This window comes from Trachemys scripta, chromosome 1, assembly GCF_013100865.1.
Source record: "Trachemys scripta elegans isolate TJP31775 chromosome 1, CAS_Tse_1.0, whole genome shotgun sequence".
In the NCBI taxonomy this organism is placed as follows: domain Eukaryota; kingdom Metazoa; phylum Chordata; order Testudines; family Emydidae; genus Trachemys; species Trachemys scripta.
This window is the reverse complement of record NC_048298.1, coordinates 189,702,755-189,725,170: the sequence shown is the minus strand read 5'-3', so window position 1 is coordinate 189,725,170 and position 22,416 is coordinate 189,702,755. Positions and strand designations below refer to the sequence as shown.

The 22,416-nt window shown below is 39.4% G+C and overlaps 1 protein-coding gene across 3 annotated transcripts in view; it reads left to right on the top strand.

Moving 5' to 3' along the window:
• Nucleotides 1-22,416, top strand: part of BRWD1 (bromodomain and WD repeat domain containing 1) — a 111,146-nt gene that overhangs the window by 76,464 nt on the left and 12,266 nt on the right. Inside the window, exons 34-40 of one of the 3 annotated variants that reach the window (XM_034752922.1) lie at nucleotides 1,110-1,154; nucleotides 4,014-4,160; nucleotides 12,366-12,518; nucleotides 12,834-13,003; nucleotides 15,791-16,026; nucleotides 17,265-17,465; nucleotides 18,099-18,938. In XM_034752922.1, the coding sequence (XP_034608813.1) occupies nucleotides 1,110-1,154; nucleotides 4,014-4,160; nucleotides 12,366-12,518; nucleotides 12,834-13,003; nucleotides 15,791-16,026; nucleotides 17,265-17,465; nucleotides 18,099-18,938 (1,792 nt within the window). Of the gene's footprint in view, nucleotides 1-1,109; nucleotides 1,155-4,013; nucleotides 4,161-12,365; nucleotides 12,519-12,833; nucleotides 13,004-15,790; nucleotides 16,027-17,264; nucleotides 17,466-18,098; nucleotides 19,065-22,416 lie in introns of those variants that run through there. The other 2 variants (XM_034752914.1, XM_034752932.1) reach the window with 2 other exon arrangements.

Genomic DNA, 22,416 nt, shown 5'->3' with positions numbered 1-22,416 from the left:
TTTTTCTTTTAATTGGGGGTAAAAAATGATTGTCTGTTTAAAAAATTATAATGCCAAGAGTTCAGAACACAGAATTATAGATGTGATGAAAGCCATTACTCTTCATTCATACTTTTGCTTTGAATTGCTTTCTTTATTTAAAAAAGAGAAAATGATTGATTACTGCATTTGATTATGCAATATGAAACTAAAACATTCACTTCAGTATTTGAGAATAGTAGTCTAATGCATTTATTTTAATGTGATGAGCTGTTGATAGCAATGCATACAGTGAATGTGTACATTTGGAGTGCCACCTTTTGGTATATTGGTAGTATACTTAAAATTAAAAAATAGTACACTACTTTTACCAAAAAGACATTTCAAGCATTTTTTTATTCCTAACTAAAACTTTTTTAAAAATGCTGAAAAGCACATGTTCTCTATTGTGGACTAAGTCCAGGGAAACTCTGAAATTCAGGCCATAAGTGACTCTTACACTGTTTTTCATGGTTTAAGTAGTTTCTCCAAAGTTACTTTTGGTGGGATTTTCATGCCTGGTCGTCTTTGCTTCTGAGCTAGACAGGCAAAACTTGAAAAGCTGTAAGATTTTTCATCTGCTACACGCTGCGTTTCTCATGCCCTTTAGTGCTTAAAGTTGGTGGTATTGAGCCCTGGTTTGTCATAAGGTATCCTTTTTATATAAAAAGCATTCAACAAGAGGTACCAAGAGTGCAAGCATCCCTCTGATGTGTCATTGAAACCCCTAACTCTGGGTGCCTTTGCATCAAGGACTCCAGTATCATCCATCCATTGAGGTTAAGGACATGATGCTGGTGCCAGGAATGTTAAGTATTGATTTGTGTTTAGGGTCCTAAATAAGTCACTCCTAATTTGGGGCCTCCTTAAAGGCTGCAGTATCCCCTTTGATGTTTCCCTCTTGGCTTGTCAGGAACTGTTGGAACTTCTAGCTTAACTGGACAGTTTTCTATAATGTCCATCACAATAGATAGTATGTTTACTATTTTCATTGTAGTATAAATTTATAATGTCAGCTTCTTTGTCAGAATAGTTGTTACCTATTTTATTTTGTGAATTATTTTTGACGTGGCGTGTGGTCTGTTTTGTAGGATGATGATAAATGTCTTCCAAGAACTTCTTACAGAAAAGTAAAAGTAAGTTGGCCTGTCCTTACCATAAATATTGAAATCCTACCTGTCCAAAAAGGTGATCAGCAGAAACAGTAGTGAAGTAGCAGAACCTAGTGGAGCATGCTACCTTTTTGTAATTAATGTCTATCCTAACTTTCTTGTTGATAACTGCAAATAATCAGATACAATTTTTTAAAGATTTCTTCAGGTTTTTTACTTATTCCTGTAATTAAGTCATAATTCAGAACATGCAATGGATAAAACTGATATTAAAACAGACTTCAATAACTGAAGAACTGCAAATATAGTACCTAATTTAAGAAAGGAATAAAGTGATCCAGGAAACTACAGGCCCCTTAGTTTCACCCTAATTATATGCAAGATCTTAAAACAAATTTTGAAAGAGAAAGTAGTTAAAGGCACAGTGGTAAATAACTGGGTTAAAATACCACATGGTATTGCAAAAGGTAGATCCTACCAGACCAAACTGATTTTTCTTTGTAACGATAACTAGTTTTGTAGACAAAGGAAATGCAATAGATGTACTCTATCTGGATTTCAGTAAAGTGGTTGATATAGTTCCACAGGGGAAGTTATTACTTAAATTGGAGAAGATAGGGATCAGTACGAAAATCAGATGATGAGTAAGGCACTGGTTAAAGGGGATGCTGTAACTGGTCATGCTGAAAGGTGAACTGGCATGCTAGAGGGAGGTTACTAATGAAATTCCTCAAGGATCAGTCTTGAGACCAATCTTGGTTAACATTTTCATTAATGACCGTGGCACACAAAATGGGAGTGTACTAATAACATTTTTAGATGACACAAAATTGGGAGGTATTGCCAATATGGAAAAGGACCAGAATATCATAAAAGAAGGTTTGGATGATCTTGAAAACTGGAATAATAGAAATGGGATTAAATTTAATAATGCAGAGTGCAAGCTCATGCATTTAGGGCCTGTAAGAATTTTTGCTGTAAGCTGAGGACCTATCAGTTGGAAGTAATGAAGGAGGAGAAAGACCTGGGTGTATTGGTTGATCATAGGATGACTGAGCCACCAATGTGATGTGACCCTGAAAAAAGGCTGATGCATCTGAGGATTGTATTAGGCAAGATATTTCCAGTAGGGAAAGAGAAGTGTTAAAATAATTGTACAAGGCACGATGAGACCTCATCTGAAATACTGGATGCAATTCTGGGTTCCCATGTTTAAGAAGGATAAATTCAAACTGGAATAAGTGCAGAGAAGGGCTACCAGGATAAGAGGAAAGGAGAACCAGGAAACTTAAGGTGCCTGGCTTGTTGAGGCTAACAAAATGAATCCTAAGAGGAGAAATGATTGCTCTCTCTAAATACATCAGAGGGATAAACACCAGAAAGGAAGAGGAGTTGTTGAACATAAGGGCCAATGTTGGCACAAGAGCAAATGGCTATGAACTGTCCATCAACAAGTTTAGGCTCGAAATTAGGCGAGGGTTTTGCAATAGTTCTGCAATAGCCTTCCAAGGCAGTACTGGGGGGTAAAAAACCTAACTTGTTTGAAGACTGAGCTTGATAAGTTCATGGAGGAGATGGTATGATGAGGTTGCCTAAATGGCATATGGCCCATCTGCAACTGCTACTAGCAGTTATCTCCAACAGCTGGAGATAGGATACAAGATGAGGAGGGGTCTCAGTTACTACAGAGAATTCTTTCCCAGGTGTCTGGCTGGTGGGTCTCACATGTTCAGGGTGTAACCGATGAACATATTTGGGGTTAGGAAGGAATTTTCCCTTAGGTCAGATTTGCAGAGACCGTGCGGGTTTCTCACCTTCCTTTGCAGCATGGGGTACAGGTCGCTTGCTGGTTTGAACTAGGGTAAATGGTGGATTTTCAGTAACTTTAAGTCTTTAAATCAAGATTTGAGATCTTCAGTAACTCAGCCAAACATTAAGCGCCTATTATAGGAGCGGTTGGGTGAGGATCTGTGGGCTGCAATGTACAGGAGGTTAGATTAGATGATCATGATTAAAGCTACGATTTAATCACGGAGGTCACGGAAGTCACTGAATCCGTGACTTCCAGTGACCTCCATGATTTCAGCCTGTAGCAGTGGGGAGCTGCAGGGTATCCCCGCCGCCTTTGGTGGCCCCCAGAGCCCCAGCGGCCCCAGAAGGTGGTGGGGGAGCCCCGGCGGCTCCCAGCTGCTGCGCAGCTGCCCTGCTGCAGGCAGTGTGGGGACCCGCTGATCCCCATTTTGTCACAGATATTTTTAGTAAAAGTCATGGACAGGTCACGGCTTCCGTGAATTTTTCTTTATTGCGTGTGACCTGTCCATGACTTTTACCAAAAATGTCTGAGACAAAATATTATCCTTAATCATGATGGACCCTTCTGACCTTAAAATCTGAGTATATGAACCTAATGTGTAAACTGTTGGAATTATTCAGGAAACAGTCTTAGGTCTTTTCTTCAAGGTTTATACTTAAGGGACACAGGACAGTGTTTTCAGCAAGAAAACAATTAGAAAAAACACAAGATGTGGGTTTAACCCTTTTGATCACTGGGTATAATTTTCCTAAAGGAATTTTCAGAGATCAAGAAAGAGAGCACCTTTGCATCCATCACACTTAAATATAATAGTATGTTTGATTCTGTAGGCCAGCCAATAATAAAAAGCTAGGTTGAAGGGGAGAAAATTCTTACTCAACACTTATCAAAAATTGAAGAGAAGGAATTACAAAAAATGCAAAAAGTAGAATGCTATAATTTTCTGTTTCTTTACTAAGATACTCTCGAAGTTTATCCAGCAGTTTCTGCAATGTGTGTTTAACGTTCTAATTGGAATTATTTTTGTAACTTGTTTTTTTTCTGGGAGTAATTTTTTTTTTTTTTTAAAGAGACGGGTTATGAAGAGACGAAACAATGTGAAAATTAACTATGATGAAAATACCTGGAAGAAACAATGTATGGAACTGGTAAATTTAATTTTCCAATGTGAAGATTCTGAGCCTTTTAGACAACCTGTTGATTTGGATCAATATCCTGTAAGTTATCCTTCATAAAACTTAAGTGACTTAATGTTTGTCTTATCATTTTTCTCTTTTGGTACAGAACTTGTACCATAATATGACTGTCATTCATGAAGTTGGCTTCATAGATCCGAGCTCTTGGAGCTAGTCCAGAACCGTTGACACAAATTAGCCTTGCCATGTGCCTAGATATCTATGTCCTATCATAAGAAAACATCAATGAAAAGATTCATGTTGTCTGTATTCTTAATTCCTAGGTCTTTTTGTTTGTTACTGAAACTGGAACTGCTTATCTCATACTAGTATCATTTTGTGTTGCTTGAAGTTAGTTACATCTAATGGGTGTTTAAAAAAAAATTACTATTTCCTTGAGATTCAAGGGCAGGGCTGTCAAATGTTTGGCCATGAATTGAATCTGACCTGTATTATTATTTGTGGACTATAGGACATTCATATTCTATAGAATCTAACCTTTCATTTGAAAAATAGTCAATTCCTAACCCCATGATTGCAAAGAAAACCTTGCAAATGTAAACCAGTGCAGCGATGTTTGCAGATATCATGAAACAATGATTGAGAAGTGTGAACTTTTTTGCGTGCATTAACTTCATTGGACTGTTAACTTTAAATATTACTTTCTTAAACCTCTTCATGGATGCCAGAGTTTCACCCCACTTCTCCCAGAGCTTGCAAAGACAGGAAGACTTGCCTACAGCTACTACTACTTAAGGAAGCCCTTGAGGCTAAACCCTCTGAATCTGTTCTGACTTCGGTTCAAACGTCTGAAGAGCCAGCCTTGGCCCCGGTGGCCTCAGTCTGTTCCGCTCGACTGCAGGGTTCGAAGAAGCCGCAGCCCCTACTGGGACTGGATCAGTTCCTGTGGCTCCCCCAGTCAAACCCCCAAGGTGATAATGTCAAAACTGATGGCTGTCTGGTCAGATCCCACCACTCCGGTTCTGTAGGAAAGGTTAAGGAACAGTTCAGCTGCTCTCATTCATGCTATACCTCGTGCCTCACAGCAGTCGGACTTTGATCTAATCCCTGTGGCAGTCTCTGAACGAGAGTCGTCATTGCCTTGAGTTTTGGATTTTGAGACACCGAGGAAGAAGCAGCATAGAAGCAAGATGGCCAACTCTATCAGTGCCAGTTCCTGTGCATCAGAACTATGGATCATGTCTGATTCTGGTAAGGCTGCCACAATTCCAAAGCAGGGTCCAGTTCCACCTCTAGCTTCAGTAACAAGAGAGACAAACCCATGTGTATCTTCAGATCCACTGTTATTCTCTGACCCAATTTCTGTTTCGGTTCTGGCTACTTTCTCAGTTCTGGAAAGTTCTGTCACTATAACGACCCAAGTCTGCCTTTCAGGTTCGATATATATCCTGGATCCAGGTGTGAAGTGCACAGGTCATAAAAGGAGATGTGTATCCTCAGTTCCAGGGTTGTCATCTTCGTGTCCAGTTGGGAAGAAAACAAATCCCGTTGTTGGTCCTCTCTTGGATCATCTTCTGATCCCTCCTCTGAGGTCTTCATCAAAGTCTACCACAAAGGACTGGATTCGCATTCCTCCCTCCAGATCTGTTACTATCTGTGGTACATTCTTTCTCAGATCTAGACCTGGACCTTCTCCATGAGGAGGATAAAGGAAGAATACAGAGACCTGTATTGAGGTTTGGACTATCCTTAGGTCCTTCTCCTGTTGGCAAGTTTCCGGCCCCCAGTGGTTAGGGAAACTGGCAGTCTTGGAGCTATTGCCCTGTATTAGAAGGGTGTGTATACCCCAGATTTTGATCAAGCTAATTGCGATCATATTGTGTGCATTCAGCCACCATGAATTAATAAAATAGAACACCACGTAGTTAAGGGTTAATTTGAACAAGCAAGGCTTCTGGAGGAAAGGTCAAACACAACCAGAGTCTTGCAGTTTCTGCTAATCAGAATGGAAGGAGGGGAAGAAAGAGTCAACAAATTGAGACTGAAAGAAAATAAGTGAATGAGAATCTTGAATTTGTGCACCTTAGATATAGAACCTTATTATGACTAATTAATGTTTAAGTAGTTTATTGAAGTAAGGAGAGGTGATGACTCAGTAGGGGGTCACTATGAGCTGTGTGTTTTGTAAAAGTTAGTCTAGTAAAAAGACTATATAATAGAGTGTACTTGGGGGCAATTCTCTGAAGCTATTCTGAGAGACTTTTTTTCTGATACCAAACTCGCCAGTGGGGAAGCAATGGGCCATTACTGACCTGCTGAAAATTATACCATCTCAGATTCTCGGTAATTATTTGGATTGTTCTAAACATACTGCTTATGTCTGTGTGCGCTTATATCTAATAAATTGCACTTTTAGATAAGGGCATGCTTACTTGTATTAACCTTTCATCAGACAGAATTGCTGTGTTCGCATTGATTTATTCCTGATAGCCCGTGGAGTGAAACATTTTAAGTTACCACTGCTTTTGGTTCTGAAAACCCCGGGTATCAGGGACCAGGGTCTTATTGATGACCATGCCAAGACCTCTTTAGTTACTCTTCTTGTGGATGTGGAAGCGACATTTCATCTGCAAGGAATCTGAAAGCCCAGAGATCCTGTGATCTGATTCCCCTGGATCCATTGACACTGCAGACAGTGATATCTGATGCCCTGTCTGAGGACGATGATGATGAAGAAGAAAACCCTTTTCTTTCAACAGAAGCATTTAGAAACTGACTTCAAGCCTGACTTATCACCGGATGAACATGGGAGTGACTTCGTCCTCCTGAGGACACTCCAATTTCAGGACTTGGTGAATTGCACTTTGTCCACTCTGAATCTCCTTGTGGTACCAGTGGAAGAGACTTCATATCTGGTATTTTATAATCTCGGTACCTCTGCCAAGAGTCAGATATCACTCCCCATCCTGGTGGGGTTTTTGTAGTCGGCCAGATTTGTGTGATCCAATCCCACCTCTTGCCTACCTATCTTAAAGAAGGCGGACAAATTATACCAGATACCCTCTGATGGGTTCTCGTATTTTCATATCCATCCTGTGCACAACTTGCTGGTAATAGTTGCTGCCAGCAACAGGGCAAGGTTGGAACAATTACACTTCACTTTGAGTGACAGGGGAAAGATGAAGAACTCATTGGGGAGAAAGGTGTTCGCCTCATCCCTCGGTATTAGGATGGTGAATTATCAGGCAGTTATGTCTTGTGACCAGTTCCTTCTGTGGGAGAATGTTGTCTTCTCCAGGACGTACCTGAAGACAGGAGAAGGTTGGTTAATGCCATCTTATTGGAGGGTCAGAATGTAGCCAGGTATTCCCTCAGAGCTTCCTTCAGTGCCTCAGACTGCTGCCAAAGGATTGGGTCTGCTGTGACTATCAGGATGCGTGCATGGCTTTGATCCTCTTGTATAATTATGGACACCAGAAGTAAGCTTCGACGATCTCCCTTTTGAAGGGGAAGGTCTTTTCAGTATGAAGACTCGCAACTTACTAGAAATACTGAAGGATGCAAGTTTGACAGCTCAGTCTCTGGGGTTAATCCCACCCATTGAAAGGAGGGCTGGCCCTTCTTTCAATAGCAGAGGCAGCAATGCTCCCAGCCTTCAGCACCCTACTTTTCATCCAGTCAGAGACTCAAGTTACCAACAACAAGCCTCATAGAACGGTTACAGAAAGAGACCTTTCAAACAAGGTTCCAAACCCAAATAGCCCACTTCCCTGTCAGCCCCCTCTTTCCGGAACACACAGCCTCAGGGCTGGTCTACACTTAGTCCGGACTTCGGACTAAGGTACGCAAATTCAGCTACGTTAATAACGTAGCTGAATTCGAAGTACCTTACTCCGGACTTACCGCGGTCCAGACGCGGCCGGAAGTCTCCCCCCGTCGACGCCGCGTACTCCTCTCGGCGAGCTGGAGTACCGGCGTCGATTGTGAGCACTTCCGGGATCGATCCCAGAACATCGATGGCGTGCCTCCGGACCAGCCGGTAAGTGAAGACTAGGCCTCAGTTTTGACATGATTCCTGAGAGTCTAGGACCAGCCAACTACCTTTTTTCTACCCCCTCCTTTGGAGACCAGCTGTACCCCATTTCATTCACAAATGGAGGCAGACAACATCAAACCAGTGGATTTTAGAGATCACAAGAAAAGGCTATGGCATTCAATTAAATAATGCTGCCTTCCTCAAACTCCCCCGTCTGTCCCTCTTCAGGGACCCCTCTCCTGAGGCAATTCTCACAGAAGTTGAGAAGTTGCTTTGTTAGGAGCAGTCAAGGAGATTCTTGCTTACCTAAAGGGTCATGGTTTTTACTCCTGATATTTTTGGGTACTAAAGAAGGATGGGGAGGGTTCTGATAGATATTAGATTTGATGGAATTGAACAAACACATATGGAAATTTCATTTCCATACGCTGACCTTGTCTTCAGTAATCCCTTGCTATCAGTCCTGGATTAGATTGAGAGTTGGGAACCAAAGGACACTAATTTTCATATTGCAGTTTCAGAAACATCAAAAGTACCTTTGATTTGTGGTAGCTGGGAGCCATTTCCAGTACAAGGTGCTTCCATTTTGCCTTTCTGCAGCACCCAGGGTATTTACAAAGTGCCTCTCTGTGGTGGTGTTGGTGTATCTGAGGAAGCAGGGTATATTTGTTTGCCCTTATATGAACGATTGGCTATCAAAAGTCACTGTGCGTGAAGACTTTTCACATAGTTACCACGACCAATCTTTTCTTCTCAGCATCCGAAAGTCAATCCTCTGTCCTACACAAAGGATCCTTTTCATTGGTGTCATATTGGACTCAGTGGTAACGAGAGTTTTTGTACCTGATGACAGGTCTCTCAAAATGCAGTAGTCTGTTAAGAATTTGAAATTGCCCCACATAGAGGGTGAGGTTCTTCCTGAGTCTCACGGGTTTTATGGCAGCCACTACCGATGTGACTTTGTTTGCCAATTTAAAAATGAGACCTCTGAGGCAGGTCCCAGGCTTACAGTCGAAGTTCAGACAGCCTTTAGCTGTTCACTAAACTTCAGAACATCATAGTCTTTCTGGACTGGTGGGCAAGCAGGACAAACATGCTCTGAAGTATGCAGTTCAGTTCTTCGGGTCCATCTCGGACAGTGATTTCAGATTACCCCCCGCCCCCCCCAAACCATTGGATGGGGCATGCTTGAATCATTTAAACAGTTCGAGGACATTGGTCTTCTCAGGAAAGAACATTGCACATCAACATACTGGAACTAAGAACAGTTCATCTGGCTCTAAGAGCATTCCTCCATCAGCTGCCGGGAAAGGTTGTGCAGATAGTAACAGATATTTTGCAAACATGTTGTTATATTAACAAACAGTGGATGATCACTCTGCCCCCTTGTTTGCAGAGGTGATAAATCTGTGGGATTGATGTATCTGCCATGAAATGTATCCTGTGGCACTACATTTGGCTGGGGAAAGCAACATAGTTGTGGATAGTCTCAACAGAGACTGCTCTCAGATGCACATGAGGTCCCTAAAAGATTAGGTGGTTGACCATATTTTCCAGATAGGGTCAACCCAACTGTAGACCTATTTGCACCTAGGTTCCAAATAATATGTTGTTGTTCCTATTCTAGACTGGGTAGGAACAGTCTGTGTGTCAGATGCTTTCCTGCTACGCTGGGGAAGGGGTCTGATATATTTATTTTTCCCTTCATACCGAAGGTGATAGAGAGGTGTTAGGATAAGGCAAGATAATACTCATTGCCCAATCTTGACCACATCAGCAGTGGTTTACTGATCTCTTTCAACTGTCCAGTGGAGTCTTCATATACCTTCCTCTGTCTCCAGACCTCGTGTCCCCGGGGGGAGGGGAGGGGAAAGGGGCAGGATTTTTAACCCAGACCTTCAGTCCCTTCACTTGAGTATGAATGGTCGTACTTTATCTGCTCTTGAGCAGTCGTGTTCATCTGTTCATACTAGTTAACTCTAGATAATGGTCCATAAGAAACTGTTACTACCTAAAGTGGTCTAGATTTCAGGCATGGATGCAGCGGATGTCTGATTCTCAGTATTGGCTGGACTACTTATCATACTTAAATCCAAGAGTTGTCTAGTCCAACTCATCATTAAAGGTCCATTTGTCAGCCATCTCTACGTATCATGCTTTAGTTGATGGTAGATCCCTGTTTGTTCTTGCTTCAGTTAAAAAGTTTATAAAGGTGTATCTAATGTGCATCCTGTTAGAGACTCTGTCCTTTCCTTAGACCTCAGTTTGGTTTTGACCACGTTGGTGAAATCTCATTTCACCCCATTGGCTAAATGTTTATTTTATCATTTGGTGTTTGACTTCCACATTAATCAGTCTGTTAATTTACCATTTCCCCCCTCTAAACTACATTCTAGAAAGATCTGTGTTCCATACATTGGCTGCCATAAGGGCACTTGCCTATTATTTGGACAGAACTGAGAGGTTTTGTAAAATGTCTGGATTGTTTCATATGTCAGGAACCACATGGGGCATGCGGTTTCTTCTCAGACTATTTCCTGGTGGATAAAGCAATGTATTGCTGAGTGTTGAACACTAGCAAAAATTCCTGTAGCTGCTTCGATTCAACCACATTCCACTAGAGCTGTAGCTGCTTTCTTTGCTTGTCTGAGGCAGATGCCTCAGACTGAGATTTGCAAAGCTGCAACCTGAACTTCAGTGCTCTTTCACCAAGCAACATACTCTGGGGTTGGCAAAGTGGTGCTTATGTTTTTATTCAATTAAGTCCCTGTTCCCACCTCCAGGTTAGTCTCAGCACTCTTTGCCAATCTTTCCCATAAGTAGGGATATGCAGAGCCACTCACAGAAGAAATGAAGATTACTTACCTGTAACCGGAGTTCTTCAAGATGTGTCTGCATATGCACACTTCCCACCCTCTTTCCCCTTTCTGTTAGAGGCCTTGTAATTATGTCTCTGGCTTTGCAGTGGAAGGACCTGAAGTTGGGAGGGTGCTTTGCCCCCTTTATAGTCTTACCCTGAATACATTGGGACACTGAGGGGTTGAGGTGGGATATGAGAGTCCTATATCTGTTTCTGCTAGACGAGGGTTCAACCAAAAGGTGGCGGAGTACCCGTAAGTGGGAGTATGTGTAGTCATCTCGAACTCCGGTTACAGGTAAGTAACCTTCATTTCTTCCTAATACTTCCTCTGACCCTATTAAAAACACATCACACAACCTGTAAGAACCAAAGTGTGCCCCTAGTCATCTTGTTCATTTACTTGTATATTATGTCTTCCTAATAATTTTTGTTCTAATGTATTTTAGATTGTAAGATATCTGTAGCAGGGACTGTCTGTGTTTGCTCAGTACTCTGTGCGATTGGGCCCCAATCCTGGTTGGGGTCTTTGCCTGCTACAGTAACACAAATGTTCAGTAATGCTCAAAGGTTCGGAAGAAAGTAGTGTTACTCTTCCGAGCTCTGCCCAGTTAAGATGACAAAATGAGATAATACTCCAACAAATTGTTGTCTGGATTCCAGTCCTTGAGTTTGGCTCTCCCTTATTGAGGTTCAAATACACCTATGGGCTCTGTTGGACTCCTTGCTGGGGCTCAGATGCCTTGCTGGGCACTGCTCAGTCCCTTCTTAATTAGGGGGGATGGAGGGGAAAGTAATTGGGGGACTGGAGGGGAAAGTAAGTGGAGAGATCTCTTAAGCCTTCCCCATACACTCAATCTACCAATTTACACAGCCCCTTGGAATAAATAGTGTGAAAGATTTATGCAATGATCTTCCCTCTGCTTTGATCATTGGTGAAATAGTTAATGTTGACATTTAATGTTATCATTATTGGGCACCTAAGTTAACTTGCATTGAGAAGAATGGGGACTGTTTACCCACTCAAAGCTATAAAGCTCTGTGGACTCAGACATCACTGCATTAGCTGCTCTTTGTTTATATTTTCAAGGTTTTCTCTGCTATCATAAAAGATGGAAACTTTTAAAAATGAAAGCTGCTGTAGTATGTACCCCCAGGTGGGACAGCAGCAACAGAGGCTGAACCAAAGCCATCTGAACCTAAAATCTTGAGTCTCTTTTAGTGGGGTTGGGGTGTTTAAATTGCTGAGGTTGTAGCTCAAGACTTGAGACTATTTAGCTGTCCTTATTGTGCTAATAGAAATAATAAAATAACACATCAAAATTCTTCTGCTTTATTTTCTGTACGCCCTTTTAAGCTACTGAAATTTTTTTGATCTATATCTTTTATCTAGGACTACAGACATATTATAGACACTCCAATGGACTTTGGTACAGTGAAGGAGACGCTGGAAGCTGGAAATTATGATAACCCGATGGAACTATGCAAAGATATAAGACTAATATTTAGCAATGCAAAATCTTACACTCCAAGTAAAAGATCAAAGGTACCTTTTTGTACACTGTGCTTTCATAGTAGTCAGGCTGGGCTAGGCTTCATTTAGTGTTGGGCCCTTTATCAGTACCTATCTAGTAATGCAACGGAGCAATCTACCGTTCTGGTGGGTTTGGACAAAGAATAGAGTGCAACAAAAGTATTCAGAAAAAGTAGATGTCAGTCATATGTTTCTTGTAGCTCTAATTTATGCTGAGTCATTTTTGTCACTTGCTCCAGATGGTCACTTCAGTAAATTCTTTTTTGTAAAACATTCAATTTACTCGTAAGATACTTTATAATTTAAAATTAACATCTCTTTATTTAGATTTATAGTATGACCTTGAGATTATCAGCACTATTTGAGGAAAAAATGAGAAGAATCGTTTCAGACTTTAAAACTGGCCAAAAACACAATGAAAGACTGAGAAGAAGCCAGAGATGTTATAGGAGGTTGCAAAATCATAGCATGGTACAGCACCCTAACAGAACACTCAGGTAAATAGATTAGAAAGATGAATGCGTTTGGGGAATTTTCACTATTGTAAAAATTATGCATATTGCATTCAGTTTTGTAAGATGACAGCATGATCTCCTAGGATTAATTTATTAGTTAAATGGTTAATTATAGTGAAATATTTAGTACAAATTTTTTTTCAGCAGTGAAGACTTGCAAAGAAGGTCCTTTGTGTAGTACAAAATAAATTGATTATAAAACAGTTCTGAGCATATGGAGTAGAACCATTTTTAATCTCTTCAGCTTTAACCAGACAACCAAATTTTAACTGACTGAAATTATATGAAAGATGGAAGGCTTAAATGATAAACCTATTACAAATTAGTAAAAGTTGTTAGCCATAATAAGGATAAATTGTTATAACCAAGCATATATAATAGGAAGTTATATTCCACATGTATTATAATGTGGTGTTGGTAGCTCATGGTGAGGTTTACCCAAAATTTCCAAGAAAATAAGCTTCAATATTCCTAATGCAACATGGTTAACTTCATGTTTTCTTCCACACTTTGTGTGTGCGGCAAGAAGTCCATGAAGGTCAAACCTGGTGGTGGTAGTGATTGATGCAAATGTAATTAGTCTAGATTTATCACCTATAAATTATTTTCAGCTGCTTCTCCACCAGTCCTTTTAAATGTGGTTTTCCCTCCTGTGCTTACTATCCAGAGGCAATGGCTCTCATTGCCTAGCAGTGTGTTTACTTGGATATGTCCCTTTCTGTTGCCACCCAGCCATTCTGCAACTGGCAGCAGAAGCAAGGTCCACCTACCTTGGCCAAATACAGCTCTTCATTTCCCTACTGTTTCTGGCAAGTAGTGAGCCACCCTAGGTTTTCAATTCTTAACTGTAGAGCGTATGTGGGGCAGTGGCAGGTGCGCTGAGCTTATTAGGATCTGTTACAGGACTATTCCTCACATTCTCAATCTGCTCCCTTCCCTCCACCAAATAGCAGGCAAGTATGGCTGAAATAAAGAAACACATTAAAGAGCAGGCAATGCTCTATCTGAAACATCAGTCTCATTCATATCTGAAGAGGAATTATGTATGACTTGTTCCCAGCACATAGACCTTCACTGAGCCAAGGATTAGTGTTTCAGAGGATTATTGAGACCTCATTTCCTCTTCAGCGGAATTCAAGGAGTGCTTCAGATAGGTCTCTGCAAATTACAAGACACATCTTGACCACAGCATGCATTTCTTGTCCCTCAAAAAGAATCTCTGGTTATATGAATTTGTGGCTTAATAATTAGAAAAATCTTACTTGAGTGAGTCTGTAAACCAAAGGAACCAACTTACCATTTAGTATCCTAAAGTGGTGGGTATTTTCTAATGTGAGCAAACAAAATGGCCTCCTGCCAGGCTCCCCAGAAATCTCTGGATGACTTTCCTATATGTGGTGGATTCTCAATCTAATTCTTGCCCCATGTCTTTACCCATGAAAGAGGCTGGGGAGTCACGGGGGGGAACGCTTGGTATGCTCCCAGCTAAAAGTCTGCCAGGAGGTAGCTACGGAAGAAATGTTCAAACGTCCCCTAAACCAAGAGATGTAGTTTCATGTGTAAGTCTCTAAGACCAGTAGAACAGGTGCAAGAGGTGTAAAATCCTCGCTGGGTAAGGCCAAGTACACGCTAAAGATTTCTGCCAGCACAGTTGTGTTGGCCAGGGAGTTAAAGAGGTGTAGTTCTTCACCAACATAGTTATGCTATCAGAAGCCCCTAGTAGTACACAAAGTTATACTGGAAAAATTGCACTTTTACTCATGTAATCTGTTTTTGTGCTTAGGTGTGGTGGAATAATATTCTAGTAAAAGCACAGTTTTGGTGGTATAAGCTGCGACCAGGGTAGGCGCTCTTTGCCAGTATACTATTCCAGTGTAGCCATACCAGCAAAGATACCTTACTGCATATGTGGCCTAAGCGTGTAAGGATGCCTTATTCTAAACACTGAAGAACTCATGATTTAAAGGACTAGTACATATGTTAATTCAGGGCTTTATCAGGTAACAAATTTCCCATTCAGGCTTTTTTAATGTTTTAATTTTATTAGAAGAAATATTTCTGGTGTCGAACAAGTGCCCTTTCTCTCTTCCACTCCTCTACCAGAAGAGCACTCTTCTCCAGTAATCAAATTGAACCCCAGGCTTGTGTGCAGCAGTCATACAGGCTAGATTGGCGTTACAGTGGAAAACTATAGACTTCGTGTATTCCCATTTCTGTGTACTCACATATTTTATTTCAGAGAGCAGGATCTTTCTCCCAGGTTGCACCTCTTAGCTGGTGTCTTTGGGACTCTGTTTATCATAAGATATAATTGGTATACATGGCCCTTTTAAATGCCTATTGCAACTGATAAGTGAGGATTCTAGGGTACATCAGAAATACAAAGGCTGCTGTTGCAACTTGGAAAATAGGAGGGAAACACTGTCAGCCTCAGATTTATGTATATATGTGTAGTTTAAATCAGGAAATGGATTAGATGTCATTAGATATTTTCACTGTAGGTGTAAATTACACTTTTACCAAGAGCACTTAGCATCGACTACTGAGTTGTGAATGTTTCACAACTGAAGACGACATAAAACTGAATATTTTAATTCACAAATTTAATCGCTCTTCACCAAGTTGTAAATGGTACTGAATACAGTTTTTCTACCAATAGGAATTATTGCCTTTTATCCATGTTTCCAAATATTTCATTATTTCTTATTAAAATATTCTGCTCTCTTACATTGTATATTATAGTTATTTCTATTTCCTTTTTATGGCTAGAAATGTGAAGCAGAAACCCTTAAAATCTCAGGCAAAAATTGAATCTGAGCAGGAAGATTCTTCTACCCAACCTACCTCTAGCAAAGCAGCATGTGTTACAAGCCATAAAATAAATGCTAGCACCTATGCCCACAGTTCTTCTGGCGAATCTTCTGATTCTGCTTGCATATCATCACGTGAAAGAAATGGAAAAGCTAGAACTACACCCTTAACAAACCATACTGCATTGTCATCAGGTGAGAAACAAAATCTGTTTTAAAAGCTGTATTTGCTTATATATTAAACTTGAGCTATAAAATGTTTGCTAATTTTTTTTGCCTTTGTAGGAAAAGTAACCATAATTCCCATAAAGTCTAGCTAAATAACTCTTAAAAATACAAACCTTTTTAAAATGCCTTCTGTAGGAAAACCTTGTCTCTGATAACTATGAATGTTTTGTAATAACGTCTTGTGTTTTCATGCTGTTTGCATATTAAGTATAGAATTCTTCTGTTTTAAAGTTGTATAGAACCCAATACATTTCTTTAGTTTCAGCTTTTATTAGTGAAAAGCCTGCAGTAGAGGAAACTTATAAGTAAAAATATATTTATAACCAAAGAAGCAGACTTGTACACCATCCTTCAATCCTGTTGGATAGTCTGTGTGCCTGTACTCAGTTTCACGTGAGGAGTCATCACAGAGCTAAATGGCTTGCTGAGGGGTGAGAAGGGAGAAAAATGGTCCTGTCATCCTCATTTGCTGCTTTAAAAATCTGCTAAATGTGAAAATGGAACCTTGAAGTCTCAAACAATCTTAGCAAACAGTGCTTATGATGAACACTTTGAACTTGCCGTATCAGTACATTTAACACATAAATATGACTTATATTTAACATTGCGTGTGTGTGTGTGTGTGTGTGTGTGTGTATTGTGCACAAAACACTATGCAAAAAGGATATTAAGATTTCAAAGTTATGCACTCAGATGAAAGGAAGTGCTGGAATTAATGTTGCCTATGCAACAAACACACGAAGACTACCGCATCTCATATCCCATTCTTATCCCAAAGCATAAGGGTGCTAAACTCTTAAAGAAGCCACCACAATTTTATTAACATTGCAAAGCCTTCCTTGAAAATAACTGAACATTTTTAGCTGAACCTTTTTTAAAAAAAAAAAAAAGAGAGAGAGAAAATGCCACCGGACAATGCAGCATGAAAAAATTCAGCCCTCGTAAAGTTTGGCAAAGTTATGAGCAACTGAAAACAGTCTCACAATGGAAAATGTAAGGCAGCTATCACTATAGGTGGCACTGGTATAATGTATGCCTTCCTGTGGTCTATAAATAATACACTGTGAAACTAATTATATGGGAGCGATATGTGTAAGAAACATTCTGTAAAGTGTAAAACAGCAAATTACACCTAGTAATTAATTTTCAAGGTCATTAACTTGCTGTGTTCCTACTTAGAATTCTAAATTCTTTTTTTTAACCAGAAAGTGAAATAGAAGGCTCTTCAGCTTCTTCCTCTGCCTCCTCATCAGGATCTTCTTCCTCTTCTTCGTCAAGTAGCTCAGAGGAAAGTAAAGAGAGCTCTATGGCTCTTGCATCCCCAGTATTACACAACGGTATATCCAGAGCAAAGAACAGCAGCTTTAGGGTAACCAGAAATAGAGCAGCTCAAAGAAAGCAAATGGGTAAGATTCAATCAGCATTTTCTGTGAATGGCCAATAACATAAGAAAATGCATATTCAGTGGTAAATATATGTGGTGCAATTAAGTTCATGTTAATAACACTTTGAAAAGTTAAAACTGTATGTTAACATCTTGAATACATGACTGAGGCTAGCGTAGTGGCATGGCACTTGTATCGATACTGTTGCTGTAAGAGTAAGACTTTTCTCAGTATCTTACGGTCTCCTCTGGTGAAACGATTAACATTAGCATTGAAGGAATCCATACTGAAGGAAGTTACGAGTAAGGCAAAGAGATAGTCAAACAGTGAGGATGAAGGTTTTGCAACTCCCTTGTTTTTAATTCAAAAAAAGAAATTGAGTACAACTGATACTAGTATTGATGGTTTAAATACAAATAAAACAAGCTTCAAGACACGGTGAATGCTCATCTTTTAGATTTGTGAAGAATGAGAGTGTTACCTTTATTTTCTAGTTAAATAAAATGTTCCATGTAAGTTGCAGCTACTACTACATTTGTACTTCAATTTCAGTTTGTGCCTAGGAGTTGAACTTGTTTGACTTTACAGGAAATTTAATTTAACATAAATGGGTGTCCTTGTATTTAAAATTGACAGCAATTCTATATTTTACAGGATCAGATTCTCAGGAGAATGGAAATATCAGAAAAACTGCCAGGAAAAGGCTATATAGAAGTGACTCTGAAAATACTTCAGCAGTGGCTTGTGAATCGTTGAGTAACAAAACTGGTAGACATAGAAAAATTCCGCGCAGAAGTGCTACTGTGGCTGCTAATAAATTAAGGCTGATGAGTGATGTGGAGGAAGAGATCTCCAGTTCAGAAAGTGTTGGCATTGGAAGCAAGAACAGAAAACTGCCCCACCGCAATGCTTCTGCTGCAGCCAGGAAACTGCTATTGGACGGTTCGGATGATGAGACAGGTTTAATGTCTGAAAGTGAAAAAGAACTAAAAGAACAGTATGCGAGGAAGAAAAAACTTTCTCAACCTGGTTCATCTGCTGCTAGAAGAAAATATATTAGTGAATCTGAAGTTGGAAGTTCAGATTCTGAAACTGATACAAGAATGGCACACAAAAATAGGCAAAGCAATAGCAAAAAACCACCACAGAGGACGGTCTGTGCTGCATCTCCTAAAATTAAAAATCCAACAGTAGAATTTTCAGAGGACGACTCCAAAAGCCATAAGTCAGAGGATGGGAGCAGTCAGAAAGTGTCCAGCCAGTCAACTTCTACACACAAACAGCATGCAGTGAGCAACTCTGAGGATGAGGAAGATTCTGAGTCAGGCAGGTGGAATAGTAGAAAAATCAAGAAGGTGACAAGTCAAAAGCCTGCAACTCCTTTCAAAAAAGCAAAAGTCTTGAGTGACTTAGAGGACACAGCAGAGTCTGAAACAGAAGTGAAGGAGAATGGAAGAAGTTCTGTGTCAGAGAGCATGGAAACTTCTGGGACTCCAAAATCTGGACCTGATGCTAGTTTCAATTGCTTTTCTAATTTAGCATCTGAAACTGATACCAATAATAGTAACTATAGTGATGCCATAAACAAAAAAAGGAGGAAAAGGGAAGTCACTAAAAAAGGTACGTTTAAAAACTTAATGTATCTAAATCTGATATTGACTAAATTAAAATGTAGGATTGGTGGTTATTAGGAAGATTTGGACTCCACAAAATGAGTTCCTTGACATTCTGAAGGAAGCTTGTGTAGGAATATTGTAAAGTGTGACAAAGATAGAAGTATAAAGGTATATGCTGTTAAAATTGGGCAGTGGTCAATGTAATTTTTCAGAGGAAAATTATTTCCCTTCCTCATGGCACTAGATCTCTTGATGAATGGTGAGTGTTTGTCTAACTATTCTGGAAGTATATTTATATGAAACTATTAATGCAACTATACTATTATAGTGTTGATTTTTAACTTGTATTTTCTGTCCACATTGCAATATTTAGCACAGATTACAAAATATACTTCATTTGTGGAACATATTTAAGTCTGAATTTCATCCAGTAAGTTTACAAATGGTTTCACTGGAGACAGTTCACTAGTAGAATATGGAGTGTTGTGGGTGACTGAGATACTGCCTTTGATAACTTGTGCATTCAAGAATCGATAAATATGTGTGTTCAAGATTGTTCTTGAATGTCCTCATGATAACTATAGCTGGAGTATATAGCACACGGCCACTGTTACAGTTACCTGAGTGTTTCTTTTCTGAAAAACCATTTTCATTTCTTACAACCTGGTGAAATTTTCACCTTTCAGGCTGGTTTCTACCTGAGTGTGGTCCTGTTTTTATAAATGTGAGAAAAGGCATTTCTGCAGTTTTTGAGAATAAGTAGACTGGAGGTGGGAAAATGCTTCCCCTATTCTTTTAACAAATGGATGGATGGATAGATTTTTAAAAAAAATTACAAGGTCCTGTTTTTAAACAGCTCCAGTTGTTTTGGGAAGAAAGTAGAAATTTTGCATGGCTATAGGGCAGTGTTTCTCACCCTTTTTGATACCAGGGACGCTGCCTTCCTAAACTCTGCCAGGGAAGTCTCAAGGATCAGCACCAGTCCATGGACTGGTCATTGAGAAATACTGATATAGGGTAACATTTTCAAAAGCACTTCAGTGACCTAAAAACTTTCTCAGTTAGATGCTTTTCACAATGTTACCCGTGGGCCTTATATTGGAGGTGTACTTTAAAGTAAGTGTTCTGATTAACTCAGATTATCACATTTTTTTTTAAATGTGCAGGCATTGTACATTTTTAATAACAATATTTTTTAAAAATAACTCTTGGAAATATAAAGTAAAAGGGCTGTTAATGCATTCACATAAAATTTTGAATAGAAATAAGTAATATGATGCCCCCCTATGTCATCTTGGGTATTTAATAAGGTTTCTGTGGTTTCCAGAGAAGTCCCGCTTCATTCAGTGAGATGTTCAAAAGTTCTTGCAAACCCCATATCGGGGCTTGTCTACACACAATTTCTGCCTCAATTTAAATTAAATTTATAATTGTAAGCAAAACACATTTACATCAATATGACTGTGTTCACACTAGGGAGTTGCATCAATTCAGGTACGTTTGTTTTTAAACTGATTTATGTAAATTGGCGCACAAACTCTGTAGACCAGCTCTCATGTTAGGCATTTTTGCGCAGTCTGGCCAAGTTGTGTATCTAGGCATATAATGAAAGTAATATTTGAATTATTTCCTTTTTCTAGCATATTTCCTAAAGAAAACATAAGATAAGAGAATTCAGAGATTGCAAAGTGAAGTGCTCAAGTCAAGAAATGTCATGTTTTTATATTTGCCTCAGAAAAATAATTTAAACTTTATGATCACCAGGGATTTTAGAAATCCTTTTGCCACAGGAAAACCATGAAATTTGTGTTTTTACAGAGAATCTTTAGTTTTTACATTTTGTGAAAAAATAAAAATATATGTACAGTAGAACCCCATTTATGTGAGCCTCCATTGTCTGGCTCTCCATATTAACTGAACTGGTGCTGTTGGTTGTCAGCACCAGGCAGTGGGGCTTGCAGCTGAAGCTTTTTGCCCAGTCTCTGGGTTATCCAAATTTTAGATTATCTGATCTGGCCCCAGTTAGATCGGATAAATGGGATTCCACTGTATATTGTGGCTAGGTGAAAAGTTCAGTGTTTCATTTTACTAATTGAAAACCACAGATTTTTGGGTTTTTTTATCACGGAAAACTAGGATCCCTGATGATCACTTACTATTATGTCCATAGATTTCCTTCAGGTTCCTGTATTCTAGTTCAAATTGTGTTTGCAGTTACAGTGGTGTAAATTAGGAGTAAATCAGCTGAAATCAATTAACTCTACTCTGAATTTACCTTAATATATGTATAAATGAATTTGAATAAAATAATATTTGGCCCTCAATATGCAGGTTGGATTTGTGTACAACAGCAAGTGAGGCAGAGATGTGTACTCATTTGACTGAGCAAAACTCATTAAATATTTGTATTTTTAAATTAAATGTATTTGCATAGAGAAAATCTTTTTTGTTGACAGCCAGCATTTTATATTGTGTACACTATTACTTTTTGCTTCTAACAAGTAAGTTTATAAATAAATGTTGAATCCCTACCTGCTCACTAAATGAAGATGGGGGCCCTGTGAAAAAAGGTAACCTTTATTTTGGCGTGTCCTGACTGAGTGCTTCATAGGCAGCCTTAATGTTGCTTTAACTTAAATTTTCTATAAAATTTAGTCAGACCCTGATGTCAGCTAGCATTTCCTAACTAATCATACAGTATCTTTCGTAAATGTAAAATAATTATTGCTACAAAAATGACTTAATCATCTGGGGTTTTTTAAAACACTGAAATATTTCCTTTGCTTATAAGTTTGGTAAAAGCATATATTTGCAAAACAAAGTTTGGGCTGAAGTTGACCAGATATAGTGTCCCTTTATCATTACATCTTCCTCGCCAAATCTGAATTAGGCATTTTGTGAATTTTTTGGATTAAATAAAACAAGTTTTTGGCGTTCTAGAATACTAGTAGTATAGAATTTTTTCTACTTTTTAGATTCATTTCTTAATTCCTTTGTTTTAATTTTGGGGCTTTTATTTAACAGACTTAATACAGTGGTCACCCACAGCTTTCTGTTGCCACAGATATCATGGTAATTTTTTAGGGCTCTGATCCATTCTGATGGTTTTCATCACTCTGGGTCAAAGCAAGTATAAAACCAGCTTACCAAAGTTGGTAAAAGGACTACCCTTATCTCAGCACATATCCAGGTGACCTAAAACTGTTGTAGCACCACCTACGCAGCCACAGCACAGAACATGTCAGAGGGAAAGGTGCATATCCAGGATATTCTCCAGCGATTCCTGGCTATTGGACAAGCATTTGGAGCCATGGAGAGCCAGGAATAAGAAGAGCAGCCTGGAGTTGTGCTCATGC